This window comes from Stegodyphus dumicola, chromosome 8 (genome assembly GCF_044657685.1).
Source record: "Stegodyphus dumicola isolate Sdum_Otavi_A_Nest chromosome 8, ASM4465768v1".
In the NCBI taxonomy this organism is placed as follows: Eukaryota; Metazoa; Arthropoda; class Arachnida; order Araneae; family Eresidae; genus Stegodyphus; species Stegodyphus dumicola.
Window position 1 is genome coordinate 70,831,587 of NC_140775.1, and position 23,277 is coordinate 70,854,863.

Here is a 23,277-nt window from a genome sequence, read left to right on the forward strand (position 1 = left end):
CACGGATGTTGAAAGGCTGCCCCACCTCGCATTTACGGAGTGCCCGAGAGAAACGAGGGAAATTCTGTCGCTGCAATATTTCATCGATGGCATCCGGGACCCTGAAATACAGAAAGCACTGCGAATGGCAGATGTAAAGGATGTAAAAAGCGCTCTGTTGTACGCCGTGAAATTGGAGGCAGCCCAGTAAGCAACTCTTAGGGATCGCTACCCAGTCAGAGCTGTGCGAGTCCACGACCCAGGGGACCAAGTGATGGCTCGTTTAGATGATTTATCCAGACAAGTCGATGCTTTGATACGGAGTAGCAGTGAGAACAAAGTGGCTGTAAGATGTTGGAGATGTGGTTCTGAAGGTCACCAACGACGGCATTGCAGAACACCCCAGGGCACGGATAATAAAACGGATGAGTTGACAAGACCAGTGAATGCTTTAAGACGGAATAGTGGTGAAACAAAACCGACCCTAAAGTGCTGGAATTGCGGTGTTGAAGGCCACCTACGAAGGAACTGCAGAACTCCCCAGAGCACGGAAAATAAGGCAGACGATTTAAACAGACAATTAAATGCCACGGGAAGGAAAAGGACTGACAAGAAACCAAAGTGCTGGAACTGTGGAGCTGAAGGCCACGTACGAAAGAATTGCAGAACACCCCAGGGTACGAAAATTGAGACAATTTCTGAGCAACGACGCAGGAAACAAATTAATGACCATATCAAGGAACGGAGGTTGCCAGATAATGGAAAACCCTCTTTTAAAGCGCTTAAGATCTCTATAGTGAGTGGCAACAATAACGGACTGTCCATCAATGGGAATATCGATGGAGTTCCTTGCAATATGATCATTGACACAGGAGCTAATGTTACCATCATTAGGAAAGATTTAGCTGAACAGTTTAAAGATAAACTTGTTTGGACGCCATCCTGTGTTACCCTTCAGACTGCGTCTGGTGACAAGATCGACATAACTGGGAAGTTAAACGTAAACATCACGTTTGGAAGTGCCGCCTACCATCACACGGCATATGTGGCGGATATTACAGATCCATGCATACTCGGATTGGACTTTTTAAGGAAATACAATTTTTCCTTAGATTTCAAAAACAATAAGCTGCTTTCAGCATCTGATGGCATGACTATCCATCCTCAAAAGGGATCCTCGCCTGGAAATGTCGACGCCTTGTCCGAAAGATCGAGCTCGGGAAGCTGCCGAAATCATACCAGGGTCGAAAAGAAACTCAAGACTACCAGCTATTCTCCATCCCAGAAGCTCTTCGGTCGAGACCTTCGTCTGCCTTGTGACCGCCTGTTTAGTCGCCCTACGGATGCGCCTTCATCGCCTGAGGAACACATCCAAGATGCCCAGGCCCGGTTTGAGGGGATGCACCGTTCTGTACGAAAGCGAGTCAACTTGGCGACGGAGAAAATGAAGACCAGATGCGACACAAGAGCTACTAGACATAGATCCAACAAAGGAGACAAGGTGTGGTTGTGGAACCCAATTCAACGAAAAGGACTGAGTCCTAAATTACAGTCACCTTCGGATGGTCCATATACAGTGCTGAACACGAATGACGTCGTGGTTCGGATCCGTGAGTCTTCGAACTCTTACGACAGGTTAGCTTATTACTATGGCCATAGTGCATAATGTAAATAATTGTAAATAGTATCAGACCATGGTCCTTTTTGTTTTTAAATGTGTGTTTGATTTGATTTGTATTTAGTATTTGATTTGCATTTAGTATTTGATTTGTATTTAGTATTTGTTTTGTATTTAGTATTTGATAGCACTTGATTTGTTTTATTTATTGCATTTATTGTTCATGTTGTTTATAATTGTAATGTAATGCTTATTAATGCATTTATGCCACAGTTGTAAGTTTAGCTTCCTGTCCAGGGATTGTACTGCCCGGGACGTGCAGTCCTTGGGAAGGGGGCAGTGTTACGAATTTGGTATTTAAAAAGCTAATGTTAGTTCAATTATAAATTAAATGGTTTTATTTCTCGCGCAGTGCAGCGCGTGACGAATATTAAAAGAAAGCTAAGCCGGAAAATTGAAAATACAAGAGCGCGTGCATTAAATAAATAAATATCTCTTTTTGATTTCGAGAAAGCACTGGAAAATTCTAGCGCGTGAATTTTAAAATCTTATAAAAGGAGGAAAACATCTCAGTTTGTAGTAGTTGCTTAGTTTGTTGTTGTTTAGAAAACTGCTCTTGTTGATTGTAGCGAATTCGCGGATTAGCTTTCTTTAGCTGTTTTGAATTACGTTCTATTGGACATTTGAGTAGTTAAAAGATAACTACTGCATGATAATTTGAGAAGATTTAAGCATTTTTGTTGTGATAATAATAAATTTTTGTTCATTTTTCATCGAACTTGTGCATTAATTTCGTAACGAACCCGTACGCACGCAACAATATTAATGAAAAGTGAAAAATATTCGTAGGTTTATGAATTTACCAGATTATGATTTTAAAGTAGTATAATTTCATAGGAATGTTATTAGCGCATTTTTAGACTATAAAAGCTTATAAATTAAATATATGAAAATTCTTTTATCATTCCAGTTGTAACAAAATTATAAATCACGAAACAATGTCAATGAATGGCATTTAAAGGAAGAAAAAATCAAACTCGAATCATTCTAATTTATTTATTGACCGCTCAGTGTAAATTAAATATGACGTCAAGCCTCGCAAATTTTGAAATTAAATATCTCGTCCATTTTTTGTAGTAAGGTATTCAAACTTTTTGTGTTTTATTTTTTGTTAACGAGTATAAAATTTTCCTAACTATAAGTCTTGCAACCAGAGGAAAGTATAAAAAGATAGATTTCGTAATTTTTGCAAAGTTCATTTCTTTAAATTGAATATTTTTAAGGAAAAAATCCTTATTATTTGCTGCGTTCAAATTTCGAAGATCTTGAAATTTTATTACAAGTTTAAAAGGTGTATTTGACTTGCGGAAAATTGTTTAACTTCAGAAAAGAATAATTTTTTTTTTTTTACTGTAACAAGTAATTTTTTCTGTTTTCGAGTACGAATCCTGACGATCCTGTAGTAAAATCTAAGTAGTCATGTAAAGATTAATATATATTTGACATATTCTTTTAATTCAAACGAAACGCTGTTTTTATGGCAATTTATTTACCGCGTTTCAGTGTTTCGAGCTGTAAGAAATGCTTTAATAGAGGATTTTTACTCTTTGACCTATAAAGATGACCGACTAAAAATTTAGAATAAAAAGTAACTGGTTATAAATGCAAGCAAGACAAACCGGACAAAAAATAATTAATGAAAACGGATGCCAACAAATTAGATAAGCGTAACATTCTATCCAAGTAATTTCACTCTCTGTTCCCATAGATGGAAATAAAGGCCAAGTATTTAAGTTCCAATTTGTGATTTTGAATTACAAATGCATGTAAATTACTTAGAAGTTTCAAATTACTTCTCGTGAAACTTAAAAATTCCTCTGAACTTCTTCAGAAAACTACTGTTAAAGACCCCATGTTAAAAAGTTGAAAACTTGCTGATTTTTGAAGAGTATTCTTGATTTATAACTAATTCTTTCCCTTGCGAGTTTCTTTTTGTCTTCCTCTTCGGGTTATCTACATCATTTGACTTTTAAAGTATTTTTAGTTCATAGTTTATATCTATTTTTATGATCCTCCACACTTATAAGTGTGGAGGATCATAGACACTTAACCTTTCATGTCATTTACAAAGATAAGACACATTTTTAAGTTGGTAGAACTGATAAAGACACAAAAGCTCTTGTCAAAACTCTCAAGAAATAATGCTGAATTTCGAAACTGGGATAAATTTTCGGGAATCATTATGCAACAATTATTTTCAAATGATGGTAACGCTTTTCAATAATCCTATTACAAACTCCAAGATAACTGTCAGAGATTTATACATTACCGTCTGAGAGAAAATGGTTTTAGGTTACTTTACGTCAAACTAGATGGCATACATGTTCTATAATGAGCGGATAACAAGAAGAATTATATTTCACGATATTTTATTGAGATAGTGTCCGAGATAATTTTATTAAAAATTTGTATGGTCCTCTCTATGTTTCAAATTCATGTATTTTTGAATTAACAGCTAGTACCCTAATTTCAGAGAAGTTTTACAATGTGAAGAGCTATCTTAGGATTTCAAATGTTTCTTGTAGAATTCCTTTGTATTATATGATCCTATGAAGCAGTTTTGTAACAAGTCTGTGCATGAGTTTATTAGTTACAGATTGTGGTCAATCGTCTAAGTGTATAATCAGTTTTTCTGGAAAAATATGATTTACAATTTAACTTCTAACGAGTAATGTATTTGCTTATCAAGTCCATTCTCTGGAAAAGGATGTTGAATTTTCAGTAGCAAAAAAAGCCATATGGACGAAATTTTTATCATTCATTCAAGACAGTTTTGTATAATATTATATTACGTAGATTTTGCTCGTGCCAAACATATCTATAGTCTGTTATTACTTAAGGGTAGGAATATCAAATCATTTCTCCCCAAACCATAATACATAACCATGGCAACGACTATTGCCGAAAAAAGGTCAAATTCTCTAATTTGCTAAAACCCCATAATTCCCTCTGTGGAGCAATAACGACACGTGTTAGATCGTGAACGAGGAAAGTCCTCGAAGTGACTGTTTAAAATTAACAGACTGTAGTTCGACAGTGATCCCCTTCCCTTCTTTCTCAATTTCTTGCAATTGCCGGCGTTATATACAGTAACTGGTATATTGAAATCTAGGTACTTGCATATTATCCCAACCATCTTAGTAGATGCCATAAAATTTTCAAAGAATAGGCCAAATGTTTTAACCATGCGCATAACTATTCGTCAGGCAACCATTCTCCTAACAATCCTTCAGTCATACAACTTCGCCATCTTCGCATGCGTTTTTCTTATTGTATTCCAAATTCCAACTTTCTTTCATAAACAAATCGTCATATTCTTTGCATTAAACTCATTTTTAAAATATGCGCTTGGAGAAACGGGCGGCAGTGGAAGAAACTGTGGTAAAATGTCTGCAGGAATACAGTGCCTTGTTGAAAAATCGATAAAGGCAACAATTGTTTTAAATTTGTTCTTAAATCAACCGCCAATAAATTTCCACCAAAACCAAAGAAACAAAAACCAGCCTGTAAGTAAATTTATTTTTTGATTTTCGGATAAATACCTGATTAGAATGAAAAATATATATGTAATAATGTTTATGCATGTAATAAGTAAATTTTTGCAATTGTATTGAATGATGACTTACGTCATCTTTCTTTTTCATTTGTAAAATTCTCCTAATTGCGCCACGGTGGTTGCGTTAATTCGTAAGTATAGAAATCTTATATTTATTTTGTAGCATTATCATTTTTGTGAACAATATCGTCGTCTGAAAATAGAATTAAATTTACTGTGAATTTGAATCAATGCTTTGTTCGCTAATGATTTTTCATTTCAGATCATTGTTGAAAAAGCAGAAGGTGAAAAGAGCTTGCCCACACTTGATCGAGTAAAATTTCTCGCTCCTGACGATATGAGTATGTCACAGTTTATTGGTATTATAAGGTAAGTTTCAAGAACATTTGGATAACTGAATCTGTGTTTTAAATCCACAAAATTGTTTAACTAAAAATCAATCGACTCTGTCGTGTAAAATCCACAATAAAAATAATGAGAAGGAATTTTATAAAATGCTATGAGATTATTCAAAATGCATCACTAATATAAAAAAAGGAATGAGCCCAAAACTTTTTTTTTTTTTTTTTTTTTTTTTTTTTAATGCTGAGCAAACGGGAAGGGAAATGCGATCGCTCTCCCTTTGAATTTTTTTGAACATAATTTGATTTTTGATTTTTCTTACATACGTGAATGCTACACATTTTACAGTCAGAAAAAATCATAATAAATTTACTAACGAAACTAAATGACGAATTAGTTTTCATTCTTCAAAATAATCTGAAAAAATTTAAAATATATTTTATATTATAGAAACCCGGATCAAAGGAACTTATATAAAAGAAATTTGAAATAAAATTGTTTTTTCTTCATGGTATCTATTACTGAAAGAAAAATTTAATCAGTTTGAAACACCTACACAAAATTGTTTGTTTTTATTGAGACTGGAAGGAACAAACTTAAATAGTAAAGTCGAAAAAATTCTACATAATTGTAGATTTGTTCAGGATTAAGATTTTATTCCTTTAAAGCGTCTAAAAATTTCTCGGGAAACTCAGTTGAGAGAGTTACTGTTAGTTTTTACCTAGTAATAAATTTATTTAGGTAAATCCACTCGCTTCAACAAAAGAAAAAAAAAAAAAAAAACTTGTGTATAAAGCGTTTATGATCCAAAAGCCACAGATGAAATGTTAACTGGAACATAAATTCGAGAACCTTCGACGCTATCATTAACAGTAATCTTATTTAATTCCCCCCCCCCCCCGAGTTCAATGAGCTGAACTTTTTCAGAATCTGTAACTAAATTTGATTTACGAAAAGAAATCATGATGAAATATGTCGGGCTAAACCGAGGCAAATAAGAATAAGATATTTTAAACAAATATTTCTTATCTTGAGCTAAAATCTGAGTTGATATGCATAGCTGTAAATTTTTTTCATGAAAATATCTCTCATTCTAAATTCTAGCTTTGTAATATACAGATTATAAAGAAACGAAGCTGATTTCTTTTGTACAGGTTTAAAATTACTGCAGATATTAATTAAATAATATCGCATCTCGTATGACCTAGTAGGCAGGCTTTCATACCTTATACGTCTGGGTAATATTATGGCTCCTCTACTCATTGTATCCTTCATCACCTTAAAAAAATAATTTTTCTCAGATTTAGGCTGCGTATATTGATATACCAAACATCTGTATCGTATGATTTCATAACGCGCGCAGACGGAGGAAAATGTTCTGTAAACAATCGTCAATCTGCTAAAAATCGGATAATATTCTATTACAGTAAACTGTGTACAAGTTAGTTCTGCAGTTAATTTTTATTAAGATTTGAAGTACCATCTTTTACGTGTCGCGTATTTACATTCAGTCTTTATGAAACGCAAACAGAGAGTTGCGAGGAGCTGGATAAAATTGCGATGGGCAAAAGTTGCTCACTTGGGAAAAAAAAAATTATCTAACTTATTGTAATGTCAGAACAGCTCTGCTCAAAAATAGATGCTATTGACATTCTTCCATATGCTGGAGAATTTTGCATTTTTATGTAATGATTGAAGTAATTTTTTCTCAATTCAAAGGTAAAATTATTTTGAGTTCTGAGCGATTTAAGGAGATAGTAGCATTGTAGAAAAATTCAAAATCTCGATTTAAATCGAATTTTTACGCACAAATCAAATGTATTTCCCCTATATTTCTTTCTCCGTATAATTCAAATTTTCATGGACTCTTAATAGGGTTATCAGTTCAATAAAGCAGTGCAATATATTTGTAGCAACAAAAGATTATTTATTTCAGCATGCAAAGCATATTAATTGTATTATTTAAAGTTGATGTACCTTTTTTTTTTTTTTTTTTTTACTTACGTTTTTGTAAGCATCTGTAATACTTTGTGGTGCACGAGGATATGTATTTTTTTATTAAAAAAAAAAGACCCAAATATTACTTCTGTTGTGTAAGATAATTTTTTTTATTTGATTTTTTCCATGAAACATGTTAGCTTACTAAAGGCCAGAATTCTACAGAACAACATCTGGATTGGTTTTTTTAGATTATGGCAAAACACTCTAGGATTACCTGTATAAGAGGAGAAATGCCCTAGTGGAGAACTTTTTTAAGCGAAACTGGCTTGTACTCACACTACATATGAGGAAAACTATACAGGGTGATTCTAAATTGTTTTTACAAATTAAGAGGGTTGATAGTACTCATCCAGATGAGCAATAATTACCATAGAGCAAGGGTCGCATTCCACTCTGAGAGGCAGAAAAGAGGAATATTAGAATTCCAACCTCAACTTACGACAGTGTTGGGAGAGCGAATGAACGAGACCAAAAATTGTACAATCAGTTTAGTGAAACACTCAGAGAGTGCACAAAAATGATAAAACTGAAAACTTGGCTTTCGAGTGTTAACAACTCTCAATGCACGCCTTTGGTTGGCAAGGTCTCAACCTCACAAACGATTGCCAAAAAAAAGTTAACTATCTAAATTATTAGAGGGAAATTATCTATTAGGGGGAAAAAACTGCTACCTTGATATCAAGTATGAAGAAGGTAGCAGATTTTCCCCCCTCCTCCATCTTTTATCCTGTCCCCCTGGACTTGCTGTACTGCGCTCATGTTACTTGAAAAGCCCTTCTATGGGACACGAAGTTCTGACAGCCGGAACACAGCACGAACTTTTCATGATAATCTCGGCATACAGTGGAAGTTGGAGTTAGTTAATAATATTCAGCCCTTGATTAGATAATTAACTTGTTGCAGTTGTTTGCGAGGTTGAGTTTTTGCCAACCAAAGATGTGCATTTGAGTGTTTGCCATCAGAGTCTGAGCTCGAATTAACACACTTGAACGCCAAGTTATCGGTTTTATCCGTTTTGTGAAAACTCTGCGAGTTTCTAATTACCGATTGTGCAACTTTTGGTCTCGTTCATTCACTTTCCCAAGGGTGTTGTAAGTTCAGGCTGTAATTTTAATATTCCTCTTTTCTGTCTCTCAGAGTGGAATGCGACTATTGCTCTATGGTAATTATTGCTCATCTGGATGAGTACTATCACCCCTCTTAATTTGTAAAAACAATTTAGAATCATCCTGTATAAACTACTAAGCAATCAGCTTGGCCTGTTTCCTGGGGTTTGAACCCAGATCGAAGTAACAACGTTTAGCGCTCTTACCCGCTTGACTGCTGATGAGTTAAAAACACCAAACATTTCTAACACTATTCTGAATAACTGACGGTGTCGCATTAGCTTTATTTTCAGTATTAATAAGAATTCAACATTAACAACTTTATTATAATACTAGTTATCAAGCATAGATGGAATTTTTGCGGATAATCAAAATAAGGCATTAAGTTTTTATAAAAATTTCTGCATTTCCAGTAATAATTTATAAATAAATAAATAGTAACAAATTTTCGATTTGAGAAGAAGTTATAAAAACAATAAACTATTCAAATCTAAATTTTAAAAAGATCTGATGTAGCACATGAGCTCCTGAACGAGATTTAAGTATCACTTCCGCTTCATCGTTCGTAAACAAAATTTAATTTATTGCTCCAATAAGCAGAAAGTTCTATTATACGAAATTTGAACTGTATTTTATTAATTGGCCATGTGTAAAAACTAGTTTAATTTATATTAATGTTATAAAATGTTTGTCCTCTTATTTCGTTTTATAAAAAAATCGCACTATATTGAACATAACATATAATTTAATTGATATTTACTTAAAGAAAATTGTTTACAATATATTTAAAGTAAATACTTTGAAACATAACAAATAATTTAATTGATATTTACTTAAAGAAAATTGTTTACAAAAAGGAAATACTTTGAAACATATACCATAGTTCAATTTTCTTCCACGTTATTTCTATAATATCAACAAATCTGAATTTATTTTGATCTGCACTCATATCCCCGCAATAATAAGGCGTCAGTTATGGGTAAAACAATGACTTTTATTTTTTAGAACTACAGCTGAATGTTGACTGCCGAGCCTTCCGGAATCAGTAAGTTGTTAAAACAATAGGTGTTTTCGAATTTGCTATTTGCTCTTGTGTCTCGTCATCAACAACAGTGCAAGAAAATAGCAAATGCATCTTTTGGTAACCTGGCCTGCATTACAAGAGTTTTGAAGTCTGGCAAATGAAACGCTGTTATAAAAATCACTTTCTTCTACTGCTTGATATAAATAAATACAGTGTCTAACTGTAATAGGAATAGCCTTAATTTGTGCCACTCTTATCGTAGTGATTCTATATTTTCTCACAGGGGCTCGCTGCGTGAGCGTTTTCGTGGTTTTCCCCATGTGTAATGTGTATATGAACCAGTTTCTCTTAGAAAGTTCTCCACGGAGGCATCCCTTCTCTCAGGTAGATATCATAGCGTGCTTTGCCATAATAAACTAAACCAAACTATATTTTCCGCGAAAATCTCTTAAGAGTTTGAAGCAATGTACCACTTTCGGTTCATCATAAATAGTCAAAATCTTGCATGTTCTCAGTCATGATCGAATATGCATACGCGTTTTAAATGCCGAATTTGAAAAATTTCGGATTTTGTATATATATGCTTTTACGAAAATCTGTCCAGAGCTTCAAATAATGTATAACTTTTGCTGGTACTTTTCCGTTTTGCCGGCGCAAGCGATAAAGTCGCCAATAATGGTACAACCGATGCCAAACGGAATATTCTCGCTGGTAACCTTTTACGCCTCATTTTCAAAACAAGTCGCAGCTTTTTCCTATCAGATTGATTCTTTCTTTCAATGTGCCCACCAGCGGCCGAGCGGTAAAGTCGCTGAACACTGGTAGTTCGGTCCGAGGTTCGAATCCCGCGAACGGGCTGGCTGCATGGGCATTTTCGTGGTTTTCCCCATGTGTAACGTGTATACGAGCCAGTTTCCCTTAGAAAGTCCTCCACGAAAGGCATCCCTCCCCTTAGGCAGATAGCCCTAGTGGGCTTTGCCATAATTGAATACACCACCACCACCACCACCACACCTTTCTTTCAATACTGGCACATAATTTTATAGAATTTTTATCAGCTAGTTCAGTTTTATGTCTAAGGCCATTTTCGGTAATTAAATCAATTAGGATGCAATCATAGCGCTTACCCGAAGCCGAAACTATAGAAAAGGTAAAGTCAAGGGTCAAATTCATTAATTCAATGGGAATGCATTAGCGAAGTAAAGCACTGCAGTTTTACATAATTTCTGAGTAAGCTATTCGTACGAATTGAAATATTTCTTGCATTTAAACTTGTGTTCCAAATTAAGATTTAACTTGAAATTAATGTAGAATGTAGATAATTACTGAGAGCATTAGATTTTTGTACAGTTGTTTACGTGAGATGAGATCGCTTGGGGTCACGTGATATGAACCGGCGAATCAGGATGTTGAACCATGAAAACATAAGTAAATTCTTAAATTAATGTCTTTTTATAATTTTATTGTCTTTATTTATTGGCTTTTTATAAAATTTTAAGCGATATTAAAATGTTTATGCCTTCAAAAAAAGAATTCTTAGAACTAACATTTTTTTAATATTTTTTATGTGTATACTGTATGTTGGCCCCAATAAAGTCTGCTTGGCGAGATTTGCGCCGGCGAAACGGAAAAGTACCCTTTTGCTTTACCAATTTTAACTAAAATCTAATATAGTGTTTCCATCGATATAAAAGTTTTTAATGCTAAAAAGCTTTCGATTACATTTTAATAGTTTTTCATTAAAAGCTGTTAGCTTCAACTGAAGTACCACTTCCGGTTGTCCAATTTTACCAAATTTTATCAACATATGGATGCAGAAAGATTAACTGCAGGAAATTGAAACTTTCAGAAGTTTGATATAAGAGTTATCGTGGGGAAAAAACAAGATATAGGCAAACATCATTGTAAAAGTAGTAAAAACGTCTCGTGTGGACCTTAATTTATACTTATTCAATGAAAATTCTCCGTATGAAACTTTTTAACCTAAAACATTACCTCTGGTTATATAGGTTGGCGAGAGGTAGTAAAATATGTAACCCAAATAATAAGTATCTATACATAACTCAAATTTCCATTAAAAAGACATATTAAATGTAAGTTGTCTTGTGTGGAGGAAATTATGGTAAATACTGTAAAATAATTAGTTGCCAGAGTTAATTCTTGAAAAAAGTCATTTCATATGAAGTCAAGGTCAAAATTTGGGTTTTCGCAGTTCATCCTGATTACAATTTGAGAAGTTCTGGCGTTCAGTAATCAGGTCGTTAAAATCAGATCATAGACACGGTTGTACTTGGAAGACGTGAGACTTGAGGAAGTCAGAATAGCAAACCAACTTTTACTCGAGATACCTGAGTAGATGAGGTTGTCATTTGGGACAGAAAGCAAAGGGGTGGTAAAGACTTAGCCAATAAGTTTTTTAATGGCAGTTTCATTGCCTGTTACAGAACAGATTTCTGATTTTTATCATTGCTAGTCTAGGTATGGATTTTTTTTTTTTTTTTTTTTTTTTTTTTTGTGGTTTAACACATTGGTATCCCTGAAAAGGTTTAACTATTAATGCTATGAAGTTTATTTTTTAATTAACCTGAGCACTGTAAAACAAAATTGGCAACCTTATAAATTGTGAAAAAAAATTACTTAACTCCTGAACCTCGTACATTGAAATAAAAATGCAATTCAACCCATTTCGCAGGCAAAAAACAGGAAATTTCGGAATTCGCAATGTGTATGTGTTATTTAACCTGTGAATAAGAAAATTTTATCTGATATATTTTGCAAGTGTTATAAGTAACTGGATGCATGCCAGTGTATGAAGTAACCGAATTCTGTTTAAAAAGATTCTAAAGCACTGTGATACAAAAAGTCAAGGTTCGTGACAACATTTCCTTGTTTGCGTTCATCGTTTTCCTATCATGTGCAGCTCACGTGAATGTCGGGTTAGTGCTCCTCCGAAAGCGCCATCCGGTCTGCCAGTTTCTCAGGTGTTTGCTGTTTGCTTTCATGATTCACATCTCGGAACATATTGAACAGGTGATCTAGTATGTGCATGACTTGTATTGCAAACAAATGCCGAGTATTCTGAAATGTACTGGTAAAGCGTTACGAAGAAATAGTAGGCGTGATGTCACATTTCGGTATTTCAGTGGCGTATGTGGAATGCGTCTACCTTCATGATAATTTTTTGTTTCTTGCGTGTCTCTTGAGACCTTAGATCCAAGGATGATCTATTTTTCACGTCCTTGATTAAGCTTTTTGCAAAGCTTCTTGGAGGTTCAATGCATTTCTTATATATCTTGCAGTCGGATGGAGAACGAAAAAAAAAACCGATTCAAGCAAATATTACTGCATATTAGTTTTACAAATATTGCTATAAATTACTGCTATTGTTACGTATAATGAAGTGCTAAAATTTAGCTACAGAATTTCTTTCTAACATTCGAACTCTATGGGTGGTAGCTGATGTGAACCTTTTCGTAGTCCATCCATTTCAATTTTCGACACCTTTTGTAACAGATATATAAAATTGACAGATGAAACCATTTTTCATTGTAAATTTCATTAGTAGAAATAAATTGCAAAATAAACTGAAAATGTTAAATTGAACTAAATAGCAACTATCAAAAGTTTTGTACAAGAAGAGAAAAACTTCAAGAATCTTTTAATGTCTCATGGGAAGATTGTAGTTTTTTATTTTAATCGCTTGTTCTCTCAACTGTGTCTACAGAGCCTTTTTTACCCTCTTTAAGCGCGGGCCTAGGTTCGTTTTGAAAACCCATTGCTGGTTTAATATTTAAACTTTTCACAGCAAATGCTTTAAAACAACTGCAGTGTTTTAATAATAAACAGCTTTTTAATTTTCGTCAAAAATTAATACCACTAATAAATTAAAAGAGCCTCCGAAGGTCCTTTTCACAACGTGTGCAGCACATCATAGGCCCTCGCCCGGGCGATTTCTTTGGAAACAAGTAACTTAAACTACAAAAGAATAAGAACTTACAGAAATGTTTTCTTTCATCTAATCTTTTTGTTTTTTAATTTTTATGTGTACAGTATGTGATGTGTTTGTAGTACGAGTATCCTAAATAAAATTTAACTTACATCATTTAATATATAGAAAGTAAACCTAGGTAAGAAACAAACAATAACAGGTTTATTTTACATTAGTATATTTCGTATTTAAGATATTAAAAATATATGCAAATCTTTGGTTGTTTCTCATTTTAATAAATAAAAGTGAATATTTTTAATAACTTTGTTTTCTGTTTGTATGAATTTTAAAAAAAATGGTTACTTATTTTAATGAATTGCAAACTACATATAAAATACATATAATTGAAATTACTTTACATAATGATATTCAATCACATTAAGTGGTACCCACTGTATACAGCAGAGGCTGCAGTTTCCTTCTGAGTTTCTTCTTAAACTCGCTAATTACGCAAACCCGTTTTCTTGCAACCGTATGAATGGCAACACTTGTGCCTTTGTATTTTAACTGCTAAACCACTTTATTGTTTTGGTTTATCTGATTTTTTATGAAAGGCTTTATTTGTTTGGTGTTCAAAGTCAGTCGCCAATGTGCGATATAGATATATACATACAATAAATTATGTATATATATATAATTTATTTACTAATTGATTATTGAGTATATTATCTCCTTTGAGAAAGTTACTCGAAAAACTTTTTATGAGCACTCGATGAGGGTAAAACTTTAGTTATTTGGTTACGTTGCTTTAGATTCTTTTTGAAAACTGCCATGAATTACAAATATCTAAGCAGCAGTGGAAAAACGTAAGTAAAAAAAAAAAAAAAAAAAGAGAGAGAGAAAATGAGCAGGAAAAGCAAAAAGGTGCAACATTATCATTCTTTACGTCTTTTTTACAAGGGCAAAATAACGACTAAGTTGAACCCAACGAGATGTATACTGGATATATAGATATATGTTACATGAAGTCATTACTTTACACCAGCAGTGATGAAACAGCGCCTTTTTTCAAATGTAGAAGCAGTTGATAATTTTAATTACATTATAACAATATTAAAGCTAAGAAGGCAGTATTGATGAAAGAGATAACCAACACATGATTTCCTAATGATTTGGCAAACTGGCAGATGTATATGTAAATTCGGACTTTCAGAGATATTTTTAGCGATTGCAAGAAAGAGTTGGATTAAAAATTAGACAATTACAAAGTTCATCATTATATATAAGTAAGGTTAATTTCGCAAACGATCTTCGAGAATGGTTTATAGCCCAAAATAACATGCAGTAATATTTGCTGGAATTCGCTTTTTTTTTTTTTTTTTCGTTCTCCATCCGATTGCAAGATATATAAGAAATGCATTGAACCTCCAAGAAGCTTTGCAAAAAGCTTAATCAAGGACGTGAAAAATAGATCATCCTTGGATCTAAGGTCTCAAGAGACACGCAAGAAACAAACAAAAAAAAAAAAAAAAAAGATTATCATGAAGGTAGATACATTCCACATACGCCACTGAAATACCGAAATGTGACATCACGCCAACTATTTCTTCGTAACGCTTTACCAGTACATTTCAGAATACTCGGCATTTGTTTGCAATACAAGTCATGCACATACTAGATCACCTGTTCAATATGTTCCGAGATGTGAATCATGAAAGCAAACAGCAAACACCTGAGAAACTGGCAAACCGGATAAAATCAGGCTGAGTATATTCAAACAAAAAAAAAAAAAAAAATTGGAAAAATATAAGCTTAAATCGAAGTAATCACGAGCGTTCTTCAGAATACACTTCGGTAATAAGTATAAGCGATTTCTGGAGAAATATTCTTAAAAGGGCACTAGCAGTAGTAAAAGTTTTTATCAAAAAAAAAAAAAAAAGGGATTGGTCTTTATATGGCTGAACTACGAAATTATTTGCAAAAACTGGTATTGGGATCTTTCTTACCTCCATAGAATTTCTTAGTGAGTTTGAGTCTCTTTTAGCAACATATGTATAAAAATACGGTAATCCGAGAATGTAAGCTATTTTTCTTCCACAGTTTGCAATGAATTTTTTGACTTTCCTAGAAATGAAGTTCAGGCTTGTATCCTAAAGGGGATGCATACTGCAAAGTATTTTTCCATACTTAAAGATTCAACTCCTGATATTTCCCATATAGATGGACTAACAATAAACATCAGGTATGTTTTATCAGCCAATAGAATATGACGGCCAATAGAAAGGTTTTTGAAATTTGTTCCTATATCCATACTGCCAAGAATATTGATTGTGTTGTTTTCAAAAACTTAACAGATTTAACATAGATATCAATTATTGTCGAGGATAAAGCTACGATATCGATTCCCACGTGTCTGGAAAGTATAAGGGCTTGCAAGCCAAAATAAAGGTGAAACCTAAAAATGCGCATTTGTACCATATATGTGTGTGTTCGGGTCATTCATTTAATTTGATTGGCAACAGTGCAAGAAAAAGTTGCTTAGAAGCTGCTACCTATTTTCGTTATGTACAATGCATGTATAATTTTTTCTCGTTGTCTACATACCGTTAGAATCTACTTCGAAACATGTTTCGAAAAGGGGGGGGAAAAACTAGCTGTTGAAAAAAAAAAAAAAAAAAAATGTGATACCAGATGGTCTGCAGAGCTGACGCTGTTAAAACTATGTCATTTGGATATAAAGAGATTAAGGATGCCTTAAACTACTTGCACGAAGATTCGAATTAGCAGCCCACGAGAGTAGAAGGCGAAGATATTCTACTAAAAACCGATTCACTTGAATTTTCGCTTGTGACTGTCATTTAGAAGAAAACTTTACGAAGAATAAATGAAACTAGCATATCATTACAAAAGATTCAGCAAAACCTGGCGATGGCTTGTTGCTTAATTTCTTTTATTGAAGATTTAAGAGAAATGTTTGAAAAACTAGAAAATGAAGCAAAAATATAGCATCCCTACAACACTTTGCATATAAATATCTCAAATTCGGAAAAGAAAAGTACTTTTTGTCGAAGGATCTAATGAAGTCGAAGGATCTTCTTTTAGGAAGCGAAAAATTTTTTAACATAGGATTACATTTCTCTATAACGGTCTGGGGAAACCAAAAATTAAGACGCTGCTTGAGGTATGCGCCAGTGCTCATATCTTCGAAGCTGCAAACTTTACAATCAATCATTACACAGATGAAAGAACACATTAGCAAACGTAAAAAAAGAAACAAAAAAATTAAATTGACAAAGCGTATACACATAGTAACGCGTGGAAAATAGTGAAATTTAGTGAAGTCCAAGCTCCATGCATATGCGCGACCGCGTCTGAGTCGCAAGATAATCTGGTAGACTGTCAGTGTGTTCGGGTGGTATTTGTTGTATTTTATTTCGCCATGCTAGTGGTGCTGCGAGTTATAGAAATTTGTGAATGTAGCAGATTGTGCACCAACAGAACTTACTGTTAAGCAGCGCAAGAGAATACAGGATTTAGAAGGAGGCTATATTTGTATGGTTTATTTAATAATTAATGGAATCAAAACTTATTCTAGAATCCGTATATATTCATCCAACTGCTAATTCAGGAGATTTAAAAATGTTCTTGTGTAGTGCATTGACGAAATATTCTGAAACTGCTTAATTGATCGATGAAGAGTTTACTAGAGATACGCATATTCCTATTATGATGATGGGAGATTTCAATGTAGACGTCTAACGAAGTGAAAAGGCGATTTTATGAACGAGATTTTATGAAACATCATTTTAATCTCAACATGGTGCCAAGTAACTATTTAAGTACACTTGGCAACTCATTTACAGATTTAACATTTACTAAAAATATAACTGCAGACATCTTAAATTATATGTCTTATTTCTGATATCATCGACCAATTTTATATAGGTACATTTTGAATGAGTAAATGTAATAAATAAAATATATGTGTATAAAAGTTTTTGTTTGTTCTACAACATATTCACATTTCCATTATTAATATTACGCATTAAACACCAACAGCTCTTTAAACTTAAAGAGCCTACCGTCAATTTAGAGAGCCTTCCTACTCAGCCCTATTCTTATAGAAATATGTACATTGACGTGCACTCTCTTGAAACTAATTTGGTTTTTAATGTTTTCCGTCTTGTGTGCGGAAAGTTGAATTTAACTAAATACAAGTGGAAGATTAAATAAAATGTCAAAACTAAATCGTAAATTAATAGTAGTGGATAATAGATAACAATTTAATTATTGCAGTTCGATAGAAGTTAATATCTATGCCCTAAAAAAGTTAACTCGCATAGCCAGTAAATCAAAAATCTTGTAAACCACCCAACAGAAGTTTCGCTTATTATTTTTATTTGCGTTAGGTAGTAAGATTTAAAGTTTAGTTGCCCACCGGTAACCGAGAAGCTAAAACTGTAAAACAGACTCTTCAGATCGGGTTCTATTCCCCAAATGGCCCACAAGCGGCCGAGCGGTGAACATTGGTAGTTCAATCCGGGGTTCGAATTCCGGCGAATGGGCTGTCTGCACGGGCGTTTTGGTGGTTTTTCCCGTGTGTAAGTGTATATGGATCAGTTTCCCTTAGAAAATCCTCCACGAGGCCCTTCCTAACCATTAGACAGCTATCCCTCGAGGGTTTTCCCATAATTAAATAAACCAAATCCAATTGTTTCCAAATGTTAAACGGAGTGGGTGCACAAGATTTTTCATGGTTTTCTCGCGGCAATCTAAATTTTCCCATAGCCATGCTCTTTAAATGTACACTCTCTTATATCAAGACAGGATACACAATTATTACATAGTTAAACTGAGCGATTCATATCAACAGCTGAAGTTGTGTAGCATTCATTCGAATCGAGCTTAGCGGAGAACAATTTCATCAATAAGCAGGACTTCTTGATAACTTCATTCCTATCTAAGATACATCACATAAAGTTTTCAGAATAATTAAGAATTGAGCTGACCTAGTCAATCAGCAAATTTATTTTAACTAGGAGCAGTAATGAAATGTCACAAAATGCATGTAATAATGTACATTATTTCATGCCATAATGTACAACTCAACTTATTCTACTTTGTTATAAATTTAGAATTTACTCTCTACAAAGATTATCTCCGTTTCAATTTCATTTGCTTCAATTTCGTTAATTCTTCCGGGTTTTCTCCAACAGATTATTATTAACGCCAGTCAAAATAAAATAATGTTCTTAAACATAAATGAAGTTTCAACTGACTGTATTGGGAAAATACTTATGTATATGATTTAAATTTGTTTTCCAGGTCTCGTCTGAATTTAAAACCTACACAAGCATTCTACCTGATGGTTAAAAACCGCTGTATAACCACTTTGTCTCAGTCTGTTGCAGAGGTGTACTGGGAGCACAAGGATGAGGATGGCTTCTTGTATACAACGTACGCTGCTCACGAAATGTATGGTTCAGACCAGTTCGCAGAGTCAATGAAGCAGACATGATGAAGTAAGATATTCTATATGCAAGAGTAAATACATTTTACTGCGGTTTTTCAATTTTCAGGGTCAAAATTGTTAATTATCCATAGAAGTTTATGGAGAATCAAGACTGTAATCAGTTTAATTCATGCAGCATTGTATAACTAGTCAAGTCTTTAAGAAATTAAATGGTTTCGGATAACGTATGTAATCCCAGCAAACACATTATTTTTTAACAGTCGGTTAAAAAAATAACAAATGCACTCCAGCGCAAAAATTTTAACCTATTGAAGCAAAATTCGTGTTTTTCTTAGCCCCAGTTGCTGAATGGCTAAGACCACTGAATACTGGTATTTCAACCTAGCTTGGGTTCCTTCCCAGTTTGAAGAGCTGGCTGCATGGTTTTTAGCATGTGTAATGTGAATACAAACCATTTTTTCTCGTAAAGTCCTCCATGGAGGATTCCCTCCTCTTAGGCAAATAGGCTTTGTCATTTTCAAATAATTTAACATTGTTTTTCTTAGCATGCATAATCCATAAAATAGTCTGAAATAAATAGTTGCTTGAATGGTTTCCCCTCCCCCTAACGTCTTTTGACCTGCACACAAGTAAAGAATGTGGTAAGTTAAAACTCGTAGAAGATTACAGAATTAAGCTCTTCTGTTGTTATTGTTACTTAGCTCACATGTCTGATTGTAACTTCAGATCAAGTCCACGAATTTTATAATGGAGTCTTTGTAATTATGAGCCTTGTAGCTGATCGGGCGATTTTGTCTAGCTTCATCGCAATTTTGAAGGAGAATTCTCGAGGAACGGGTTATCAGCATTAAAGGATAGTATGAAAAAGTATGCTTGCTGATTTAACATTTTTATCCAATTCAGTCAGTATTAAATTTTTAACTGATTTTCAAAATTCTATTTCTTTTTTTAAAATATGGAGGCAATTTGTTATAGCAATATAGCTGTTAAAGTTTTAGTCATTAATAATATAACTGTTACTACCGACTGCTATAACCATACGCTAAATACAATATTAATTTTATAAATTAAAAAGATACCTTCAGAATTTGGGGAGGGGATATTTTTTAAACTTTTAGTGCTTGTTCAATTGCTGCGAATTAAAACGTTTTAGATATAACCAACAGGAAGGTTATACACATTCATTATTCAACATTCCTTTCTTCTGAATCGATGATGAACCTTCTGATCGGTATTATTAATGATACAAATGTGTCACCTATGCCATTTTTTTAATCGCTCTTCATGTTTTAGGCTAAACCATTTTTCAAATCTTATTTAATTTGTGACGCTCAGGTAGAAAGAAATCAGTAGTTTTCGATGAATTTTTTTAATATTTACGATAAACATTTCAGTAATTTTTATCCAATCCATGTTAAAAAAATTATACTTAAAATTTCATAGAAATTAGTAATTCCTTCTCGTTCTCTAATCATTAGTTTCTTTGCAAGATCTAAAAGACTAGAGTAATGCATTAAACACCGTATTCCGTAACAAAATTTTCCCTATATTCGTTATAAAGTCTGAAGCATTTGTCAAAACGCAGAACAAGATTTCCGATCGCCTTTAAAAAAAATCTGATGTGTACTCCACATGACTTCCTTGTACGGAATATTAAATTATACGCATTTTTTCTTGCATTTTATTTAAACTTATTATATTGAATTAAACCTACTTCGCCGAAAGCGCATAAACCACAATAGAATAAATGCATTCTTTAAAATTCACTTTGTTTACCATAGCGACACTCTGGCGCTAGGTTTACTTAACAGTATTATATTTCATTCATATTATAACTCAGAATGCACAAAATGTATATCATTTAAAGAATTATCTAATCGTTGCCACATGTTCTATTCAAATACTATAATAAAGCTAGAACTATGTATAAAAGAAATTAAGCAAACAAAACAAAACAGAAACAGTTTTTCACAAACGATTGAGTATTTCTCATTTAATTAATTCAGTTCTCACTTCGCGAGAAGGCAAAAATACGTAAAAACTCAAAATATCTATATTAAAAATTACGAAATAAATCTTAAACGCTTATTTCCTCGAAAAAATTCCAGAAAGGATTAAGCATGATTTAAATAATAAATGAAAGCGTTATCTTTGTTGTTGCGAAGCTAAGTTTCTCTAGATTGGCAGCAAGTCCACTAGTCTCCAGTTTCAAATGTAAACATCAATGGCCGCCATTAAAAAAAGGCTTAGCGGCAATTAAACAACTTTAAAATTGCTGATAATTCTAAAAATATTGCACACAGATTTACTAAAGGCATAAAATCCTTAACCGGAAGATAAAAACAACATAATTCAATCATTTTTAAAGCAAAAAATGTACAATCTACCAACATATAAGAGTAAAGAAACTGAGATTACTGAGCCGGGTAAGAGAGTGGATATATATATATATATATATATATATATATATAAATATAGTTATATACGTTTGGTGCGGCCGATTGCAACCAAAATACGAGGTGCACATCTACATGTTATAGCAGTCCTATATACAAAATTTCAACGTTCTGAGGCTACTCGTTTTTGAGTTATGCGAGATACGTACGTACATATGTTCGTACAGACGCCACGAAAAATTCTCTTCAGAATTAATTTTAAAGCAGTTGTATAATTTTTTTGAAGGAAAAGAGTATTTTATTCTGTCCTTACGTACAGATATGACGCAAAAACATCGTTAAATTGCATTCGATAGCGGTCAAAATGGATATTTTCGTTGAAATATGCTGCCTGAAACTTTTCGCGATTACAATACTTCCTTTTTACTTCGTACAAGGAAGTAAAAAAGCTGATTCTGAAATTTAAAGTCTGCATCCACCAAGATGGATTTTAAAAGCTGGGAAATTGCCCGGCTGGTCGGCTATAAGGATGTCCCTCTCTTGTTCGTTGGCCACCAATCTGCTTCAGAGAAATTTCGACGCGTGGTGAACTTTAACTGGAATCCACGTAACTGGATATGGCTTTTGATGACATAATTTCTTCAACGCATAGAAACGCCTTGACTTGCTTGGGCTCGAGAGTACACCTACATGCCGTTTTTTTATATTTTGATAGCAGTACCGAAAAGATTATTACGTGCGTTGTATTTTTGTTGCTATGAGACTACACCTTTTACAACACTGTACTGTGATGAATTTAATGTAAAAAATATGGTGGGTTTTTTTTTTTTTTTTTTTCCTAGAGAGAATAAATATTATATCTTCTGGTGCTAACTCTGTTAATGTGTATTAATATTATGTGCAGGGATTTTTAATAATGGTATTCGTAACGTAAGGAGCTAACATAGCACACAATAAATTCACAATACTTATAATCAGTGTAAAAAGTAAAAAATATTTTTGAAATTAGACTAATATAGATTTGGAACAGAGAAATAGAGATACGTATTTTAAATTTAAAAATATTATTTTATAAATACTGCCCATTTTTTAATGTGTAATATCTTTTGTACCTTTGCAAAAAAACAGTGTTTGTCACAGAAGGAAGTTTCTTTTTAATTAATGCACGTGTATTAAATTCAGCGACAGCAGTGAATGCACTATCTTCTTTCATTTAAGATAGGGGTCTTAAACTCGTGGCCCATTGAAGGCATTTTAGTGGCCCACATTTGAATTTGAAGAAAAATTGGAAGAATTTTAAGAAATTTTAATCTTTATTATGTGAGCTGGTCTTTCAAGAAAAATTGCCTTGTCAGCTTTTTGTCTTAAAAAAACTTTTTTTTTCTCTTATTCTTGATATTTAAAACATTTTATGGACACGCCTGATATTATTTGAGAAAACATTTTCTGAAAATGACGAACTTTAGGCAGTTTGCCTTATTTGCGACGACAGTGTAGCTGTGGTGAAGGAATACAATATTGAGACATTATGATACTAAACACAGTGAGAAATATTCTGCATTGGAAGGTCATTTTCGAAGTGTTTAGGTGAGTGAATTAAAATCAAAACTAAATGTTCAACAGTCTTTTTTCACCACAGCGAATAAAGAATCTGAAAATAGTGTTCGTGTTAGTTACATGGATAGTAGACAAAAATGCTAAGCGTGGCGAGTTATAGAGAATTTGCAAAAGATGTCTTCAGAGTGCAGTTGATGTGCTTTGTCCATCACAAGATCATCACAGGCTTAGCTTGGT

The 23,277-nt window shown here is 33.4% G+C and overlaps 1 protein-coding gene across 2 annotated transcripts in view; it reads left to right on the forward strand.

Moving 5' to 3' along the window:
• The window catches only part of LOC118192051 (microtubule-associated protein 1 light chain 3 alpha-like), a 52,920-nt gene that overhangs the window by 23,857 nt on the left and 5,786 nt on the right, over nt 1–23,277 (forward strand). The window contains exons 1-3 of one of the 2 annotated variants that reach the window (XM_035362942.2): nt 5,005–5,163; nt 5,476–5,582; nt 18,940–19,136. In XM_035362942.2, the coding sequence (XP_035218833.2) occupies nt 5,044–5,163; nt 5,476–5,582; nt 18,940–19,132 (420 nt within the window). In that variant the 5' untranslated portion in view covers nt 5,005–5,043 and the 3' untranslated portion in view covers nt 19,133–19,136. Of the gene's footprint in view, nt 1–5,004; nt 5,164–5,475; nt 5,583–18,939; nt 19,137–23,277 lie in introns of those variants that run through there. The other variant, XM_035362943.2, reaches the window with a different exon arrangement.